We start from the raw sequence: 22219 nt of genomic DNA, 5'->3' as shown, positions 1-22219 counted from the left end.
AGCCATTCTGTTTTTGTTTCATTTGTAAACTAAAAAATTAAGTGTTAAATTATTTATTTAAATTTTGTAGAGTGAGCTCACAACACTGGATAAATATTCGGGCTTATGAATTTTCATTCAGGCTAGTTAAAATTTTAGTCCAAATAATTGTACGTTGACTGATTTTTTTTTACGATTTTTGATATGGCAAATACTTCTTTCAAATTGTTTTGTACCAAAAGTGGGTAGTTATTCCGATCGGGATTCCAGGTTAAAGTCTATAAAATACCATAAAAACAAGAAATATTACCAGATAATCTTATTTGATATTAGTTCCATACACAAAAAATAAGCATGCCCCTGGACCCTCGATGCTCGCTAAATGGGCCTTCTCAAATTATATTTGGGCCTGCAAATTTTCCTTAATGAAAACCGTGCTTCTGTACCTTGTGCATAGGAGTGAGTACATAAAGTATCTTGTTTAAAACACATGTTTTGTAGTCAAAATTATAGAAAAAGAAATGAGAAATATTGGGCAACTGATGATGATCGTTGGTCATATCAGATGAGTTTTTTTATAAGCCCCAAAACCTATTTGTCTGCTGACGTTAAACCTAGAAACTATATGGTATGGCCTTGTTCTTAAGCTTCAAGCTATACCGTATACGAGTTCTGAACATGAATGGTGAAAGTTAGAACTTTTCTGTTTTGTTTCTGTGACCTACTGAAGCATCCCCTGTATGTAGTCAACTTGTAATATTAATACTGGTTGATATGATCTACAAAATGCTCATACATGCACCATTAGGTAACTGAATTGTTTTTTAAATATTCAAGTTGATGACATGGACCCGGCTGGTTCAGATGATGAAGTGCCTATTGAAAGCCCTGAAAACCCTCTCATCCCACACACACAGAACACTTCGTCGGAGCTTAATCAGGACGAAAACTCGGACACGTCAACATTCAGGTAAAATGCAATGCAGATAAACATTCGATGCTTGCCAAAATTGTTAGCTGAATCTCAGTAAATGAAATCGCAGGCTGTATATTTACAATGTTATTATTGGCACCTTAAAGAGCTTGATCTTGATATGCAGGACATTTACATTGAATTCTTCTGATGGCCTCACATAACGTATTGGTCATATTGGACACTGCAAGGGTCTAAAAAACAACAATATTCCGGTTAAACGACCATACCAGCCAATCGCAGGTAAAATCCTCACCAAATGCCCCCTCTGCCCATGACCAGCTACAATAATGAGCGATCAGGGATAAAAAAATTTGTTTATTATATTGACATTTTTAGCTCAACTATGCGAAGAATAAGGAGAGCTATACTACTCGCCCCAGTGTTGGCCTTCTATACCCTTCATTCAATGCACTTAATACTTCGCAGAATTATTGACGACCATCTTATAACAAGGAACATTTTAGCCCTAAATACAAATTATTGCCCGTGAATGTTTTTTTTAACTTTTAATTTCTTTTAAAAGGCACATTTTTAGTAGGGATGCACCGATACGCTCAGTATCAATACAATATCGATACAGAGTGCTGGCGATACGTATCGATACACAAGCCGAGCATATCGATACGAAAACACGTGTTCGGCAAAAACGTTTACTGTCCCATTATTCGATAAATAATTAGCAGTACCGATACAGCCGATCAGTAAAACGCTCGCTGATTGGATGCGGACGGTGAAGAAGCATTTGTTGCGTTAATTAAACCAACTAAAGTAACTTCAAAAATTTGGGACTATTTTGGAAATCCAGCGTACGACAGAAATGGTAAACGGTCGGTAGACAGGGAAAATGCTGTTTGTAGGCTATGTAGAAAGATGGTTAAGAACTGTAGAGGAACACAAAACATGTGGTTCCACTTTGAAAGACACCACAAGGCTGAACATGCAAAAATAAGTAAACCAAATGTGCCACAAAATCCTGAAATAAGCACTAAGCCCATTGTTAAAAATGAACCAGACAACATGCCTACTAAAAGTCAGAAAACTGTTCCTGAAATGTATGCAAAAAAACATTATCCACAAAAGTCGGAAAGGTCAACAGAAATCACACAAGCTGTGGCAAAGTTCATCGCCGGTGACCTACAGCCATTATCCGTAGTCGGAAAGGCATACTTTAAGAACCTTTTGTCTGTGATGGACCCAAAATATGAACTACCATCTCGGAGATATTTCACAATGAATGTGATACCAGAGATGTACACATCAGTTCGTACCAATGTTGAACTGGAACTTAAAGAATGTGAAAGTTTAGCTATCACAACAGATGGTTGGACATCCCGTGCATGTCAAAGCTATCTTACAGTAACTGCACATGGCCTTGATTCTAACTGGAAGCAGCATAATTATGTCCTTGCAACACGAATGCTGAATGTATCCCATACCAGGGTTAATGTAGGTGAGGCCCTTGCCGGTGTTGTAGCCGAGTTTGGTTTGCAGAGACCATCAGGTACAGCTGTTGTGACTGACAATGCTGCAAATATGGACATTGCAGCAAAAGCTGCCATGCTCACTCCACATGTGAAGTGTTTCGCCCATACTGTGAATTTGGCTTGTCAAAAGGGTGTCAAAGTTCAAGAATTCCAACCACTTCTAACAAAAGTAAGAAGAATTGTCTCATTCTTTCACAAATCAACTACAGCAACTGCTCTTCTGAAATTGAACCAAAAAAACAAGGAGCTCAAACTAATTCAGGATGTGTCCACAAGATGGAACAGTACTTATGACATGCTTCAAAGATATGTTGATGAACATGAAGCAATCACAGCCACCCTGAGCTCCAGTGAACTAAGGAAAAATGCGAAAGGCATTGTGACCTTGAGTCCAGATGAAATTACAGATCTTGAGGCGGTTATGTGTGTCCTGGGACCATTGAAGACCATAACTACAATTATGTGTGATGCAAGACACCCTACAATTTCTCTGGTATTGGTGTTTAAAAACAAAATCACTTCAGCAATGGTCATCTCAGAGAATGATTCTGATCTCATCAAGGCCATGAAAGGTGCCATTCGACAGGACATGACTAAAAGGTACACACAAGTCGAGGTTGAAGAATTCATGTGGATGTGCACAGCACTAGATCCACGATTTCGATCACTCCCAGACCTGAGCAGTGAGAAATGAGAGGCGGTGTACACCAACCTGATTGCCAAAACAGAAACTGTCAAAACACAGGCAAGTCTATTAAGTTTTTGTAGCATTTTCCAGCATGTCACTGACTCTTAGGAAAAAAACAACATATAATTAATTAATTGAATGTATGTTTTAACCTAGTTATTTTTATGCCCCCCGAAGGTTATTAAAATCGCACCGTCCGTCCGTCCGGCTCTGTAACTTTCCCTTGTATGGACAGATTTTAAAATAACTTGCCACATGTGTTCCACATACCAAGACGACGTGTGGCGTGCAAGACTCGTGTCCCTACCTCAAAGGTCAAGGTCACACTTAGTGTTTATTCACAATGGAGTGCTGCATATAAGGACATAGAGTATAGGTTGTCGTGTCCGGGCTGTAACTTTCCCTTGTATGGACATATTTTAAAATAACTTGCCAAATGTGTTCCACATACCAAGACGACATGTCGCTTGCAAGACCCGTGTCCCTACCTCAAAGGTCAAGGTCACACTTAGTGTTTATTCACAATGGAGTGCTGCATATAAGGACATAGAGTATAGGTTGTCGTGTCCGGGCTGTAACTTTCTCTTGTATGGACAGATTTTAAAATAACTTGCCACATGTGTTCCACATACCAAGACGACGTGTCGTGTGCAAGACCCGTGTCCCTGCCTCAAAGGTCAAGGTCACACATAGTGTTTATTCACAATGGAGTGCTGCATATAAGGACATAGAGTATAGGTTGCCGTGTTCGGGCTGTAACTTTCCCTTGTATGGACAGATTTTAAAAAAAACTTGCCACATGCGTTCCACATACCAAGACGACTTGTCGCGTGCAAGACCCGTGTCCCTACCTCAAAGGTCAAGGTCACACTTAGTGTTAATTCACAATGGAGTGCTGCATATAAGGACATAGAGTATAGGTTGTCGTGTCAGGGCTGTTACTTTCCCTTGTATGGACAGATTTTAAAATCACTTGCTACATGTGTTCCTCATACGAAGACAACGTGTCGTGTGCAAGACCCATAAGGTGAAAGATACACTAAGTGTTTATTCACAAGGGAATTCTGAATATAAGGACATAACAGTGTAGGTTGTGAAGTATGGGTGGTATTTTTTTATGTTCAGAGGCAATTTAAAATAACTTGCCATATGTATTTGACACGTAAAGGCAAGATAAACTTTTCATGTACTGACCTTGTTCGTAGGTCAATGTCACATTCGGGGGCATTCGTCACATACTGTGACAGCTCTTGTTAACATTCTAAAAGTAATTTCAAGAAGTTTCATTAAAGTTTTAAATAATTATAAACATTTCCATATAAATAGTTTTGGTTTACAGGTAAAATCTGAGGCATCTCCAGACGCAGCCACACCCAGTACCAGTACAGCTACTGCCCTTCCAGCACTACCAGGCATGACTGATGAAAATGCCAATAAGGTGGACTTAGCAATAGGTAAATGTGGCTAGCAATTGATAGTAATTTTAATACATGTACATCAATATTAAATTTTCAGATAAACTTTCTTGCCAAAGAGAAAGAAAACTGCAAAACATATTCAGTTTGTCTGCCATGATAATGTTTAATAATGATTTATTATACAGTGTACTAATATAAAGTTTAAGTATTTAGTCTAGAAATAATATCATGAATTGCAATTATGTTGGGCCCTTGTTTGTGTTTCAGAAGTGACCACAGAACCAGATCAGAAACGGCAGAAAACTGGGATGGAAGCTTTGCTTGGGGATGTGTACATAACACATATAGAGCCAGGGATCAGTACTGTGGAATGTCTGTATCGGGAGGTGGAGAAATACCGCTCTGAGATTGCATCTCCATTGGACACTGACCCTCAGGTAAAGTTGTGCAAATAAATATGTGTATGTATGAACAGAAGTATATTGTAGATTACTTGCATGAATCAGGGTATAAAAGAGTAAAGGTATTATTATAAAATTGTAGTGTTGTTAAAAATTCACTCAATTCAGTCAAAATGTCTGCAAAATAACATATTACTATTATACATTTTACTTGTGAGATTAAAATATTCTAAAAAATAATAATTCCAGGTATGGTGGAGGAGTCATGAGAATGACTATCCTAATCTGAGCAGACTGGCCAAGCACACCCTCCATATTCCAGCCACATCTGTTGCAAGCGAGAGGGTCTTCAGTGTAGCCGGTGATGTTGTGACTGCCACCCGAAGCAGACTGGCCCCAGACATGGTGGACGTACTAGTGTTCCTAAAGCATAAGTTGTGAAGTTTTGAACTTTTCTGTCATCACGCAGCACGTTTGGTTTAGTTATAATACAGTGTTTGGTTAATTAACATTATGACTTATAAAGTTATGGCAATGGTATGCCATTATGTGTTAGACTCTTGTAAAACAGAAGCATTTTAAGTGTTGTGACTTTTATTATAAAGTAACATGCCATGTTGAATTGTTGACAGTTATTAACTAATGTATATAAGTTAATGTGCTAGATTGCTAGTAGCCTAGTACCAGTAAATGAGACAGTGTACTGTGTAGTGTTTGCAAACTTTGCATAATATTTACATTTTAATTGATTAACCTTACAAAGATGTGCCACACTCTTAATGTGTTTTGTCTAGTCACTTGTAAGTTGATGTTTTCTAGTCATTTGTTTAAGTTTCTTACCTAATTAATATATTTGACAGTTAAAATAAATATAAACCCAAACAGTTGGCTTAGTAGTAGGGTATAATTAACTTTATTCAATATCACATTATGTATCGTATCGGAAAATATCGTATCGGGCACTCTTCGTATCGATACGTATCGTATCGCGTGATGGTCGTATCAGTGCAACCCTAATTTTTAGCTCGACTATTCGAAGAATAAGGAGAGCTATTCTATTCACCCTGGTGGCGGCGTCGCACCTTGGTTAAGGTTTTGCATGTAAGCACCTTTAAGTCATTATCTCAGTAAATACATCAGTTACTGCATTGAAACTTTGGATATGTATTCCCAACTATCTTACATACTATATTAATGAAGTTAGATAACAATTATTTGATTATAATGCAAATAATAGGCCTTTATTATTCGACTTAGAAATTCTGGTCAAGGTTTTGGGTGTATGCACACATAGGTTAATATCTCAGCAACTACTTGAAGTATTGCATTGATACTTGATACAATGGTACTCAACCATCCAACCTACTAAATTAACCAAGTTAGATAACTCTAGTTTGCATTTAATACAAATAATTGCCCTTTATTATTCGACTTAGAAATTCTGGTTAAGGTTTTGCATGTAACCACATTTAAGTCATTTAAGTCTCAGCAAATATATCATGTATTGCATTTAAACATGAAAAACACCACTGTCGTAATTGCGACCTTCATCCCTATAATCATCTATGAAGGCAAAGTAAACAATAAATATTAATTGATTTCGGTAACATAAATCGTGTGTCGTTTTATTTTGTTTCTTAATCCAGAGTCTGTTTGTTAACCAATTATTAAATTGTAAATGAGAACCGTGTTAAGATATCTGTTATTATAAACAGGGGTTATGCTATGTCGTCGTATGTAATTGAGTCGCCTTTTCGTCTTTAGTTTAGTGTAAAGTTATATTTTGTGTTGCTTATTATTAAACTTTGATTATTTTATTGTTCTTTTAATTTATTTAGAAAAAAGATAAATAAATCTGAAAATACACATTACATTCCCTTTAAGTTATTATTTAGCCGACCCTGCTTTAATAATATAAGCTGTTGCAGCTTTAAATACGTATACACTTAGAGCAGTCGCTTTGCTCCTGGCTCTTTTGTGTTCCAGCATGCAGCGTGCTTTACACGTTTTGCTGTGACTTCAACGGTGTCAATAGAAATAATACCCGCATTAAATGAAACATGAGTCGATCGATATCGTTGATGTTGTATTGTCGGAAAACTTGAGAAATACCAATAATTAATGAAGAGAAACCATTAAACCTTTTCACAAATATGTTTAATGTTAATCGGACTTGAGTTGGTAATTCTAAATCATAGGAACATAACTGTAAACTTGTTTAAAATGCAGGAAATTGCACCATTTTGGATACGAAAATAAAAAATCGACGTCGGGAGGGGACACCCCTCACAAACCCTCCCCTTCAGACATGCCTTATGAAATTCCTGGCGGAAACCCTGTTGTTACAGTACACTCAATGAGTTAGACCCACTTCCCGTTTCCCTCCGCGGATTTTTGCTACCGCGGCCAACAGTGATTTTATCGACTGTCCGCGTTCCACGGAGTTTGAATTTAAGGACCACGGAGGGTGATAAGTCGACCGAAGAATAACGAACTTGGCGTTCCTCGGAGGGGTTAACTCCGCGAAACTCTGCGGACACTAGATAAGGCCTAAAAAAAGAAATGGTTTGTTTCTGGTTACATGCCCAAAAAATATTGTCGGTAGGTAGGTTTTTTTTTTTTTTTTTTTTTTCTCTGGCAGTCAACTTAACACCTTCTTATCTGCCATGTAACTCATCGAAAAGGTATTTTATAGGTTGTCCTTGTTCTACACACTTTATTTCTTTGAATCCCAATGCACAATGAGTGCAAGGGTATACAGTTACTGCAATCAGGCATGTTAATTTCGTCGCCATTCCGGTCTACTCAAGGGGCATTTTGTTGTCAGGAAAAAAGAACTAATGCACCGGTTGGTGCTGGAAAAATATCTAGTTGTGAAATTTAGCAAATGGCATAAATTTCGGACAATTTTTTCCGGATACCGGATTTTTTTTGGCAAGTGATTTTTTTTGCTATAAAATATTTTGAGTCGGTGGCAAATAAATTGAGTCGGTCGGGTAACCAGAAACAAACCTATTTTTTGTTTAGGCCCAAGAGTCTACGCTAAAGTTATATTCATTTTATTAAAATTCTCAACAGATTACGACGGCTCCAGTAAATTGCTATTATTCTTTTTCCTCTGCCCGTTTTGCATGAAATTAGCTTACCACAAGAATGCATTCATATTTCACTAGTTGCACATGCATCTTATAAACGTGTTTTTGCTAATGACTGATATACACATTTCTTCCGAGAAATTTTAGGTTACACATTTTCGGAAAATCAGGAGGTCAAACACGCGTTCAAAGTTCACAGCGCATGATTTTGGAGGCCTTCTTGCCTCGTTTTCTGTGGAAAAATCCATGAAACGTCATAGCTAATTTTAACCACCAATAATAAATAGTATATTCTACATGGTATTGATCACGCACTTGACATCAGAGGTCATGGTTCAGAAACGAGTAAATAGTCGGCTGCTTTATGATGCAATAACTTAGTGGACTTACTTTAATGATTCAATGTTTATAATTCAAGACAATATTCAATTGGCGTTTACGGACATAAATACAAGTTAAACGTTGCAACAGCGAGGGCAACAGTTTTACCCTCGGAGGAAACCCGCATTCATCGACTTTATCCCTCGGAGTGAGCGAGGAAAGTGGGTCTAACTCGTTGAGTGTACTGTATATTCCTAACCACATTTTCATAAAGGGAAAACAAGTCATTTGAATGACTTGCGTCATTGTTCGGGCGGGCTGGTGTTAGGGCAGCGTCAGAATCGCCTTGTGTATTGAATAATTTTAGCTAGGTTTGACATAAAGAGACCAAAATTGGTTGATACAAGGAGTTTATGGAGAACTTTAATGGGAATGCGTTTGAGGCGCCTAGGATCAAGGTCAAGGTTACTATTAATAGAAAAAGGGTTGGATTGAATACTTAAGTAAGGGTCTTCATATTTGTACCAAATTTGTTATGTAGGAAGAGTTTATAGAGATCTTTCCTGAGATTGTGTTTTTGGCCCCAAAAGTTATGGTCTAGGTCAAGGTCAAAATAGAAATATGGTTAGTACTGAATAACTTCTGTAAGTGTTGACATAGTGTGACCAAACTTTGTATATAGGACAAGTGTATGCAGAGCTTTCAAGGATTGCCTTTTGGCCCCCTAGGGTCAAGGTCATTGTTACTAAAAATAGATTACTGTTTCAGTTATGGTTGACATACTGTGACCAAACTTTATATGTAGGAAGAGTTTATGGATATCTTCCATGGGATTGTGTTTGGGGCCCTTAGGATCAAGGTCACTGTTACAAGAAATAGAAGAAACAGTTGAAACTGAATCTCTTTTTTGCCATTAAAAACCTGGTTTTGTCACATTGTGATTCTTGTTCACTTTTCAATTTGATTGTTTTATTGCTTTTGACAGGCTCATATTACATCGTTATTGTATTCACTTCTAAGTCAAAGTGGCGTAGTCGAGCGCGCTGTCTTAACGACAGCTCTTGTTTATGTATCCATGTATATTGAGTCTGTCATAGTAAATAAAATCGTCAAAAACTCATTGACGTTCATTCAGGTGGACTACCTGGGGTCATCCTAGGTAAGGCCCATTCCCCACTATTTTTGATGCAAAAAACCCCCCACCGCATTCACCCGGCACTGCAGGGCCACCTGGAAGGTAAAAACATGGCTCATTTCCTCCGCCATCCTAGGTATAACCCACGACCTGGGGGGCCGTGGTTACAATTGACTGGTGCATTACTTACACTATCCTCCAATGATGACAATAAGATTTTTATATAAGGCTAAGCCTACGTACCCTGGTACTGGCTTGTGCCTAGAGAAGTTTCCTGAGTTTGACTGAACAATTGAACAATTCTGTTACTGGTAGGGTGTACATTAATATAATGAAATGTCTGCTTATAATGCATGTATTGTTCAACTTGTCGTACTTATTTTCAGTATTTCTATGGACAGTGGTCTTGGCTCACCACCTGGGAACCCACTAGACCCCCAAGCACAGAAGACTCCGAAGGAACTAAATCAGGACGATAGCTTGGACATGTCAACCTTCGGGTAAGATGCAAAATTGTTTGCTTAATCTTCTGAAATTTAAATGGGCTTTATATTCTTAGGCAGGACATGTACATTGAGTGCTTCTGATGGTTTTATGTAACTGAATTCAAAATGGACAATGCTAGTACTGAATTGGCTTGTGCCTTGAAAACTGACTATGCCCCTTTTTCGAACAAGCTGGCGAATATTGGTTTGCACATGTCAGTCTGTAGGTAAACTAATATGCTTGTCAGATTGGTAACTAGGGTATGCTTAGTTCTGCAGTCCACAAACTTGGTAGAAAGGTTGGTCATGACCATCAGATGACCCCTATTTATTGGTCAGTGGGTAAACAATCAGTTGTGGTGACCTTGGGTACAAAAACCTTGTGCAATCAAAATAAATAGAACGCTTGGACCTATGGTCTTCAAACTTGATGGAGAGGTTTATTATGACCTTACTGTATTGTACTGTGTAAAGGACGCTTGTATAGATAAGGCACACGCAATAAATTACGGGAACAAATCAGGTTAAAAAACTTAACTAGAGAAAGGATGCAGTGAAAAAATGTCAAAATTGGCAGCCACAATACCCGTCTTTAGCTCGACTATTTGAAAAATAAGGAGGGCTATACTACTTGCCCTGGCATCGGCATCCGGTTCAAGCATTTTAATGTAGAATAATAATCTTTAGATATATTACTCGCGAAAAGGAATAAATGACAACAGAATATTTTCAGAAAATCGTGACTGAAAGATAATGGGATCAAACACGCCTTTAAAGTTCACAGCGCATGGTTGAGGGCGTGCTTGCCTCGATTTTTCTATGGAGATTCCCTAAATACGTCACTAGCTATTTATATCTACCAATTATAAATGTATCCTATTGATCACGCGCGACTGATGTCACATGTCATGGACCAGAAATGTGTCAAAATGGCTGTTTTACGATGTAGTAAACAAGAGTCTGGCTTGAATAAACACATGTCATTTGTCACTTCTGTTTCCAAAAATGGAATGTTAATCCGGAAATAAAAATGTTCCCGTACGTCTGTTTATCAAAGATAGTATTTTGTTATGAATACAGGGATTATATTAATATTATATGTGACATGACCCAGTTTCACAGCTGTTGAAACACTCGCGATCTCGATAAATACACAAGAATGCTGTCGTAATTGTGACAGACCTTGATTTATAGCCTTGTTGACAAAGTTTGATTATTTTATTAGGGAATTACTACATTGTTTTAGAAAGCAATCTTTACTTTGAAATAATTGATTTGTACTGTTTGAATTTGTTGAGGGCAATAACTAGTACGACGTCGAGTTAATTAAATCCATACCCAATGCTGTTAAAACCGTTGCCAGTAGCTGACCTAGCATTTTATTTTGATATTTACAAATATTTAATTCATTAAAAAACAACAACAACTAATGTACACATTTGATTCATAAATAAAACATAATCTGAAATAGTACTTTGTTTGTTTGCCCAATAATATTGAGTCGTTTGAACAAACAACAGTACATGGTTTCTGAGATTTGATTATGAGCACAAACTTTCTGTCCAGCACATTTTCGTTACATCACTAATGGCTTGGTGTCCCAACATTTATGAGTTATTCAAGATGTAATTTTTATGCCCCCGAAGGTGGGCATATTAAAATCGCACCGGCCGTTCGGCCGGCCGGCCGGCTCTGTAACTTTCCCTTGTATGGACAGATTTTAAAATAACTTGCCACATGTGTTCCACATACCAAGACGACGTGTGGCATGCAAGACTCGTGTCCCTACCTCAAAGGTCAAGGTCCCACTTAGTGTTTATTCACCATAGAGTGCTGCATATAAGCATAGAGTATAGGTTGCAGTGCTCCAGCCAGGATTTGAAAAGGGCAGGGTGGAGTTTTGAAAAGGGCAAGCTACATGAGTCATGTAGGGGCAATTGGGGGAGGGGTCCACCCCTGTCACAAGTTGTTGTTTTTTTGTTTTGGTTTTTTTGGGGGGGGGGGGGGGGGGCTCCCCCTATAATTTGTTTTGTTTTCATACCGTACTCAATTTAAATCATTTTCCATGATTTCCAGACTTGAACAAAATTGTGTTTTTTTCTCAAAATTTAGAAGGGTGTATTTGAATATCAAAATTAAAATTTGTCTGTGGTAGTATGATTGTACTTGTCTGGAATCTTCTTTAGTGCAATGTCACATATTTCTCCAAAAAAAACCATGTAAAATAAAGAAAAAAACAAAGACAGTTAAAGATTTGAAGCAATCAAATAAATAAATACACAAAAAAAACAAATATGTAGGGGACGAATCTTAGTTTGGTACGATCTGGATTGGGTACGAATGTTACATTCAGCCTGGCTGTTATTTAATTGTCTTTGGTAAAATAATGTTTAATATGCTAATGTTTTAGAATAAAATGACAATAAAAATCACTGCCCTCGCTTAAAAAATCACTTATAAAACATAGAACATTGATAAATTAACTCCGAAATTCGTTCTGACAAAATGGCGGTTTCGGCGATTTTTGATATGATCGTAGACATGATAGGTAAAAGCTACATAAAGCATCAACATATATTTGTGGAAAACAAAGAAATTTTCATCATGAATATTTTACAAGTAAGCTTTCAAAACATTTACTGAAAAAGTGACGTATTTGATTATGTTAGCGCCACCTTGTTATGTTTAATTCGGCAGTGACTGTCTGCTTCAAATCAACAATGTTTAAATGGCGAGTCTCGTCTGTACAATATAATTAACAATTATTCTAAAAGATTTAATTGTGCTTGACAACTTTTTTCACCATCCCTTCGCATTTTCTATCGCATTTTATGATCTTTCATCATTGAATGAACGAATTCTCAATGTATATTCTGATTGGCTGACATTCAATAGCTCCGCCTCCTGCCAATGTTTCCCTATTTGGCTCTTCTTAATTATTGGATTAAAAGATGACCGATTATGAATACACAGGTCGTCTGCTCACTACACATATACACAATTAGCTGTCATATGACTTGGACAAGGCACATTGGAAGATGAAAGGGCAGTGCGGCATATTTTCAGCAGTCAATGTGGGCATGGTGACACCTAGCGGGAACACTGAATTGTCATAAGTATTACATAATTTGTCTCAGTTATAACAGCGGATTTAGGGCTGCCAATATTTTGCAATGATTTCAATAGTAAAAAGGGCACTAACAGGATAATTGGTGCTATTAGAGCATTTGTGAAAAGGGCACTACTCAAAAAAAGGGCAGGGCGGTCAGAAAAGGGGCACGGGCGCTGCGCCATTGAAAAACGGGCTAGCTGGAGCACTGGGTTGTCGTGTCTGGGCTGTAACTTTCTCTTGTATGGACAGATTTTAAAATAACTTGCCACATGTGTTCCACATACCAAGACGACGTGTCGCGTGCAAGACCCGTGTCCCTACCTCAAAGGTCAAGGTCACACTTAGTGTTTATTCACAATGGAGTGCTGCATATAAGGACATAGAGTATAGGTTGTCGTGTCCGGGCTGTAACTTTCCCTTGTATGGACAGATTTTAAAATAACTTGCCACATGTGTTCCACATACCAAGACGACGTGTCGCGTGCAAGACCAGTGTCCCTACCTCAAAGGTCAAGGTCACACTTAGTGTTTATTCACAATGGAGTGCTGCATATAAGGACATAGAGTATAGGTTGTCGTGTCTGGGCTGTAACTTTCTCTTGTATGGACAGATTTTAAAATAACTTGCCACATGTGTTCCACATACCAAGACGACGTGTCGCGTGCAAGACCCTTGTCCTACCTCAAAGGTCAAGGTCCCACTTAGTGTTTATTCACAATGGAGTGCTGCATATAAGGACATAGAGTATAGGTTGTCGTGTCCGGGCTGTAACTTTCCCTTGTATGGACAGATTTTAAAATAACTTGCCACATGTGTTCCACATACCAAGACGACGTGTTGCCTGCAAGACCCGTGTCCCTACCTCAAAGGTCAAGGTCACACTTAGTGTTTATTCACAATGGAGTGCTGCATACAAGGACATAGGGTATAGGTTGTCGTGTCTGGGCTGTAACTTTCTCTTGTATGGACAGATTTTAAAATAACTTGCTACATGTGTTCCACATACGAAGACGACGTGTTGTGTGCAAGACCCATGTCCCTACCTCTAAGGTGAAAGATACATTAAGTGTTTATTCACAAGGAAATTCTGAATATAAGGACATAACAGTGTAGGCTGTCAAGTATGGGTGGTATTTTTTTATGTTCAGAGGCAATTTAAAATAACTTGCCACATGTATTTGACACGTAAAGGCAAGATCAACTTTTCATGTACTGACCTTGTTCGTAGGTCAATGTCACATTCGGGGGCATTCGTCACATACTGTGACAGCTCTTGTTGCATATCTTATGTTCTATTAATGAAATATGGCACATACGCTTCAAGATAATGAAAGGACAATATAAAAAACCCACATGGAAAGTAAATACAGCCATTTAGAAATTTCACTTTGATTGTGATGTAACAAGGACAATATGACAGAAAGATGGCACTATCTGCTTTTATGTGCTGATGTCAAGTTTTTCTGTATTATCTAAACATTGCTGGCACTTAAGTGTTTATACTTAACTTTAATATGATTACCATCGACATGAACAAGTGTTCATTTTCACTATAACCTTTCGGTGATGTAACTGGACTCAAAAGTCTACATTAAATAAGATGTTATTTGGATAAGAAAGGCATAAACATGAAAATAACATGCCTCTTTATACCATTTCAATAAAATACAAATTTTGAGAGATATAATTAGTTATTTTGCTTTATTCTTTCAAAAACAACACCTTTAACTTTCCAAGGGATGTAACAAAGAACACCAAAAGGTCATTCACCATGACACTTGTGAAGCGAAATTACATAGGTGGTCACATTTTGTCGGACTTCAATTTACTTTACATACAGGGATATAGTGGAAATCATATGAAAGTAAAAACATAGGCTATTACCTGTTTATTGAATATAAAATTTTACAAAACTTGGAGAGCTTAACTGTAAACATGATTGAAATACTTATTTTAACGTCCATCGGTGTATGAACTACATTTGGGCTGTTCTAAGTGGGTGGAGTCCGAAGGACTTCACTGACACTCTTACCCTGATAGTCATTAAAAATAATTACATAACATTATATTTGGATATTCTGTTTTCTAAAAGAATTAAGTAAAGCCTTGAAATGTAGCATGAGCCCATCAATGTCCGAGGGTCAGTTAAAAATGTAACTGCAACATTGCATGCATGGGACACTGTGTGTGAGTAACTTCGCGTCATCCTTGGTCAAACAATTAAAAACAATGACACAATGCGGGAAATTATCGTGAATATTCATTAATTGAATGAACTAAACCTGACGCTATCTGAAAATGATTGCCGTCATGCGGTGAAGAACCTGTGTTCATCGAAGGAAAATGTATTGTAATGTAAATCTTTTTACATGTAAAACCACATGTTATTGAATGTTAAATTTGTTTCATTATTTTTTAAAATGTCCAGTTAAAATGATATAATGGTGTTTTTTTAAATAATGTTCGGTTAATGATGTCCTGGATACACTGTATGGGTCTTTAACAAATCTTGATGAAACACAAGACTGTTTTCCAGTTCTCGTATTACTGAAGAAGTACATCTGAAAAAAAGAAACAAAATCCTTACTGCCTGCCCGTCTTAAAACAAACAATGTCCAAGGGTTATTTCAACAGATTGTACATTTTTGATTGGTGCCGAAATCATGGACCAAATGATGTTATAGAATGAACTTAGTTTGTGAGAATGCAATGTTAATAATTTAAAATTAGATCCAGAACATGCAAAACATGTCTTTATCTTCGTATAAACAACATTCTAAAAACAGTACCTGTCAATTTATACAGAAGCCTGCTTCCACACATAATGATGTCAGGAAGAACATTCAGCATCAACAATATTTTCTGAAAATACACAATTTCAACAAATCAGCAGAAATCTGTAAATATTACATTAAGTTGGGTGTTATTTGTTACATATTAAGCCTACAAGTTTTAAAAGACATGCCTTTAATTATTTTTTGCAACTGTTTTGTTCTAAGATGTAACACTAACTGGAAAGTTCTTCGACTGAAGTAACGATCTTAGTGTCAATGTTATGTCACAAATGAAACAGTAAACTACTTGTTCAGATAGATTTAGAATTTATTTTAAATGCTTATAACTGTAATGCTTCCAAAAGTTATTGCACATGAATGGGTATGAATTAAATGAAAATGCATACACATAGATGTTTTCTTGTTTATTATACCAGATGTAATGAAGACAACTAAATTTGCATCTTTATTTACCGTCAATGTTAAGTCTTTTCCGTCAACGTTACGTCTTTTAGCAATCTCAGATTTTTTATAAACATTCCTGTTGTTTTCATTTCAAGTGATAATATTTTACAAGTGTTTATTTAATCAATTGTGTTTAGCACCAAAAATAGCATAAACCATCTCAAAAATCAAAGAATCATTTCTCGGCGTTCGCTACGTAAATAAGACGCAATAGAGAAAATGGGCTGTTCAACTTTCTTCAACAACAACACGAACTCAAATGATTTCATAAGCATGTCAACGGGTGAGAAATGTCCTTAAATGCACTTTTTTCCGCTAGAACACCAATTGTATCGGAATGGTGTAATAGTTCGTCTCATAAAACAACCTTTTTGACAATCGATGCGTTCGAGACGTAACACGATGAAAATACTCACACATGTTTGTTTTGACAGTCCTCCATTTTTCCCCAAAAATAGCCTAAGTCTCGAAGCGCCTCAATTTATGACGCTGATGTCATATGTAAATAGAATAACAAAACTGGGAATCCCCCATTTGCGCGCACCTGCTAAATCTAAGCCTTTACAGTGAAAGTTCAGTTACGTAACATTTTGACGGAAAACGCGCCTGCCGATTTCGGAATAAAAATAAGGATAAACCTTTGTTGAAAAAAAACAAAACAAATAAGTTTCCTGTTTATTACAAGACCTATGTTTTGATATTATTACAATAAAATTAACTTTTTACGCACAACTGCTCAGGGTTCCCCCTGGGTTTTTAAAAGTTGTCGCCACTTTTTCGCGGGGGGTTAAGGGGGCCGCGATAGGCCCCCTTACGGGTCCAGGGCAGCGCCCTTGTGGGGGCCAAGGGGGCGAAGCCCCCTGAAGCTCATGGGGTTTAAGCATTTTAAGAGCCTTAAATTGCATTTAATTAGCACATTGTCGTGCAAATCATAACATTTTGTTGTACATGAAGCACAAGATATTAATAGCAAATTGTTATTCTGTTGACAAAATTCATTGTATATGGACTAGGATATAAATAAAAAAATATTGCAAAAAATGTGACATAAACATCAATATGTTGATTTCAGTCTAATGCCTGCATACAATAAAAGAATACATTTGTGAAATTATGAGATAAATTTAAAATAAACGGAAACTCAAAGAAATATACATTGTCAAACTAGGGCCAGAACTTTCCTAATAGAAATTTGTCTACCTACTCTTTACTCCAGCCAACATATTAGAAGCCTTATCAAATGGGGTTTAATCCTATTTATTTGATTTCTGTTAATCTTTTTGACACTTTTTGAACTCTTAGAATGCTGCATTTATAGCAATTACAAATTGCGACAAAACCGAAAGCAAGTCTATTTTTAGAGCGTAAACGTCATTACGAAATTTGCATATCACGTGACTTTCCGACAACATAAAATTCTACGATTTGCATATTTAAAACTAACACGATAATTACGCAACAACAAGGCTGTTGAGCTAAATATTAAAATTGTTTGCTAATAAGAGACATAACAGTTAAAGGATGTCATTGTTTATCCGTGAAAGCAATAAAATTCTGCAATAATTAGCGAGGTGTTGACTGGGCCGTGACTGCTTGCCCTAATTATCGGATTAATTTTTGTTGTCGCACCAGCAGATGCGCTTGATTTATGACAGTGACAGAATCGATTATCATGCAGGCCGCATGGTCACCACTTACGTCATTTTAAGAAAATATTTTAGAAAAAAATCGTTGTCGCCATAAATTCGCCAAATTTGAAAAGTTGTCGCCACTTTTGCGATTTTGTCGCAAATGGTGGCGATCGCCAGCGGGAACCCTGCTGCTAGGTAACTTCGTCCGGGAAAGACGTAACCAAAATTGACACGAAATATTAAGTCATTAATTTCTGCTTGAAATTTAATTTTTTTTTATTAAAAACGACAAAATAATTATTTCTAGACACCTTTGTATTGTTGAATGGACCATCTCTGATTAGTTTCTTGCTCCTGTTTGATGTTTTTTGAATATATGCGTTTTTTTGTTGCTGGGTGATAAAGGCCTACATGAAAAAGTGCCTGGCAATTGTCCACAAAAATCGGACTTGTTCTTCGTTTTAAAAATAATCCAATTCTAGTAAAAAATGAAAAACTTGAGACTGTCTCCCACATAAATGATCTTTTTAACCATGCATATAAATAACATTTAATAAAACAATTAATAGGAATAAATTTGGTTTGTTTGGGATGTAACAGGAATGTGCTGGACAGTGAATTCTTATAAGTTTATTGTCAAATTTTCCTTAAACATTCAACTTGTATCATTTGATTCAAATTTAATACACTATTGACATTTATTAAATCAAAAGTAAATACAACAAAAATAAGTTTGTTATATAATAGTCTCGAATAATCTCCTATGCATTAGGGGTACAAAAAGGAGCCTATTATATTTGGCTACTGGTAATCAATGTACTGATAAGCCATGCAATGGCAGGCTTAATATTTGATTTGACATTAGGGAAAGGGGAAACAAATTATATTGATGTGTTTTCTTCTATGTATTTATTTCCACTAACAAATAAATTTGAATAATACGAATCTATTAAACTTGTTAACATTTAGTGAGCCTTCAGTGTTCTGCCAAGGACGCGCCCTTGCGCCATTGGCGCAGAAAAAATCGGGATGGCGCAACGAAATACCTGTAGATGGGCCGATTGGCGCGCCCGTTTTTCGAAAAGCTGTTTTGATTTAATCGATTTTTCGAAGAGCCGTTTTGACTTAATCGATTTCTTTTGCAGAAGTTTTTCAGCACAGCGTTTATTCGATAAAACAACAATTTTCATTGGTCTGTTTACGTGTAACTATTCAATCGCGAGGGGTAGTGTATTTTTTTTACTAAATTGTAAATTATTGTGGTTTCTTCTGAAGAAACATTATAAAGATACATTCCCAAACCTACTGACCCTTGCTGAACTAGCCCTGTCTGCACCAGTACACACAGCAGACTGTGAAAGGGGTTCACATTAGTGCCCAAAACTTTGTAAAAACCTCACAGAGGAATAGGCTATCACCAGAGGTTGTGGATGACCTGCTTGTCATAAAATTATAGAGGGCGGAGATATTTATACAAACTCAATTTCAATGAGGCCTTGGTGCATTGGAGGAATGCAAAACAGAGGAAAATGTTCCTGGGTGGGGAGGGTTATAAAACATAAAAACACATTGACATGTGAAACTGTTTATTAACATATAACATTGTGTCTCATTTGTGGTTCTGTCCAATATTTGAGAATACTGATGTCATATGGATGTTACACCATGTATATAATGGGTAAAAAAAACACTTTCATTTACAAGTTTTCATTTTTCCCCTGGCAAAGGTCATGGCCCTTCACTTTTGAAAATGGTCCCTAATTTTCATGATTGCTGGGCCATTCGGCCCCATCTTTTTCAATCCTTGGCAGAACACTGGCCTTGTTTTAAGTTTTGAAGTATGATGAAATATTTGATTTTCTGTGTCTTGAACCATAAAGAGCATACTAAAGAAAAACGATAATAAGATAACGATAATATTTTTTATTATTCTGTTCTGTCTTCTTATTCAATTTTGTTTAAATAAGAAGATAGATATAATACTACGAAAGTAAACGGTAACAAAGACAATCAGAGCACCTCTGATTTTGCCTTAAGAGCTCCAGATATGTTGCGCAAGATTCAATCTATCTACAACACTACTTGAGATACTTTTCTACCTGTTTGTTATATATAATGGTAACATAACTTTAATACATGTATGCTATTGAAAAGGTTTTTGTCTAGCAGGAATACTAGGTAGGAACAATTTAGTTTTTCGCTTGGTATCAGTATCGGTTTCGTAAAAATACCGTATCGTTTCGTTGGTACCGATAACGGTATCGGACCGTTTCGTCTTGAACGGTATACAACCTTGCTTCTATACCCTTTGTTAAATTGACTTAATACTTCACACCGTTGTTCAGGACCATCACAAAATGAGGTTACATAACTCCGTATTATCCTTAATACAAGTTATGGGCCCTGATGGACTTGGGTTAAGTTTTCGGGCAAGTTGGGATTTTAATAAAAAAAAACTTCCATACCCTTCATTCAATGCACTTATTACTTTGCAAAATTATTGATGACCATCTTAACAACAAGGAACATAACTCCATTTTAACCTAAATACAAATTATGGCCCTTGAATGTTTTTTTTTCTTTTAATTTTTTCTTTTAATTTTTTTTTGAAAGGCACATTTTTGTATTCTTAACCACATTTTCATAAATTTATTTGAATGACTTGCGTCATTGTTCGGGCGAGCTGGTGGGTGGGCAGCGTCAAAGTCACCTTATGTATTAAATAATTTCAGCTAGGTTAGACATAAAGGGACCAAACTTGGTATATACAAAAATTTATGGGAATGCGTTTGAGGCTTCTAGGATCGAGGTCAAGGTTACTATTAATAGAAAAAGGGTTGGATTGAAAAACTTAAGGGTCTACATATTGTGACCAAAGTTGGTATATAGGAAGAGTTTATAGAGACCTTTCTTGAGATTGTGTTTTGGGCCCCGAGAGTTATGGTTTAGGTCAAGGTCACTGTTGCTAAAAATAAAACTATGGTTAGTACTGAATAACTCAAGTAAGGGTTGACATAGTGTGACCAAACTTGGTATATAGGACAAGTTTATGCAGAGCTTTCATGGATTGCCTTTTGGCCCCCTAGGGTCAAGGTCTTTGTTACTAAAAATAGATTACTGTTTCAGTTATGGTTGACATACTGTGACCAAACTTGATATGTAGGAAGAGTTTATGGAGGACTTCCATAGGATTGTTTTTCGGGCCCTTGGGATCAAGGTCACTGTTAATTTTTTTTAGAAAAATAGCAGTTAAAACTGATTCTCTTCTGCCAATCATTAAAAACCTGGTTTTGTCACATTGCGATTCTTGTTCACTTTTTAATTTGATAGTTTTATTGCTTTTGACAGGCTCATATTACATCGTTATTGTATTCACTTCTAAATCAAAGTGGCGTAGTCGAGCGCGCTGTCTTAACGACAGCTCTGGTTATGAATCTTATTGAATCAGGACAATGGCAAAGGTTTTTAAATAGTACAGCATGTATTTATGAATAACAAAATATATTAAAATAACAATATGAAAAGTGGTGTAAAGCACTTCAACCGTTAATTGCACTAAAGCATAAATAAGAAACAACATTTTCATTCTGTCATCCCGATGATGCTCAACTCGAAGCCTCAAATTATTTGTAGTCGTTGCAAAGCATAAAACAACAGCAGCTGCTGTTTACTGTACCTTGTTGGTTATGTCCACACATTTTGCAAAGCGTTATAAACTCATATTCCGATATTGACAACAAATAGAAATTTATGAAGCCTAATACTACAGGGCTCTCACTAGGCTGAAAAGTTTGGGAGAAGTGACTTCTCCCTCCAGCCAAATTAGGGAGAAGTGAGGAGACTTTTAGGAAAAGTGATACTTCACCTTCACAATTGTTGAGATTTGATAATTCCGGTTACATGGTATACTATATAATTGGATGGTTTGGTCCATTGGATACCTTTTTTATTGATATGTAATAAACACAGATAATGATTACATATTTTTATTGCTAAAACATTATTTTAAATAAGCACTTATGACAAATCATTTAAAATATGTATGAACATTCCAAACAATGGTAATATAACAAAGTATAAATATCTGTACTGCAGCTACTCACATCACTCATTCACTATACTACCACATTATATGAGATACAACTTCCTCACTTTCTCTGCCTTCCACTTGGCAAGAGCACGACTAAAGTCAAAGTCTCTTAGTGCTGGTACATCCTCTGAGATGCGCATCAGATCATCCAATGTTGTGCACTT

The 22219-nt window shown here is 36.7% G+C and overlaps 1 protein-coding gene across 1 annotated transcript in view; it reads left to right on the top strand.

The window, feature by feature from the left end:
* The window catches only part of LOC128223485 (uncharacterized), a 43335-nt gene that overhangs the window by 4598 nt on the left and 16518 nt on the right, over positions 1–22219 (top strand). Inside the window, exons 2-3 of the mRNA XM_052932764.1 lie at positions 817–949; positions 9884–9997. Of these exons, the coding sequence (XP_052788724.1) occupies positions 817–949; positions 9884–9997 (247 nt within the window). The remainder of the gene's footprint in view (positions 1–816; positions 950–9883; positions 9998–22219) is intronic.

This window comes from Mya arenaria, chromosome 17 (genome assembly GCF_026914265.1).
Source record: "Mya arenaria isolate MELC-2E11 chromosome 17, ASM2691426v1".
In the NCBI taxonomy this organism is placed as follows: Eukaryota; Metazoa; Mollusca; class Bivalvia; order Myida; family Myidae; genus Mya; species Mya arenaria.
This window is presented reverse-complemented; position numbering and strand designations above follow the sequence as displayed.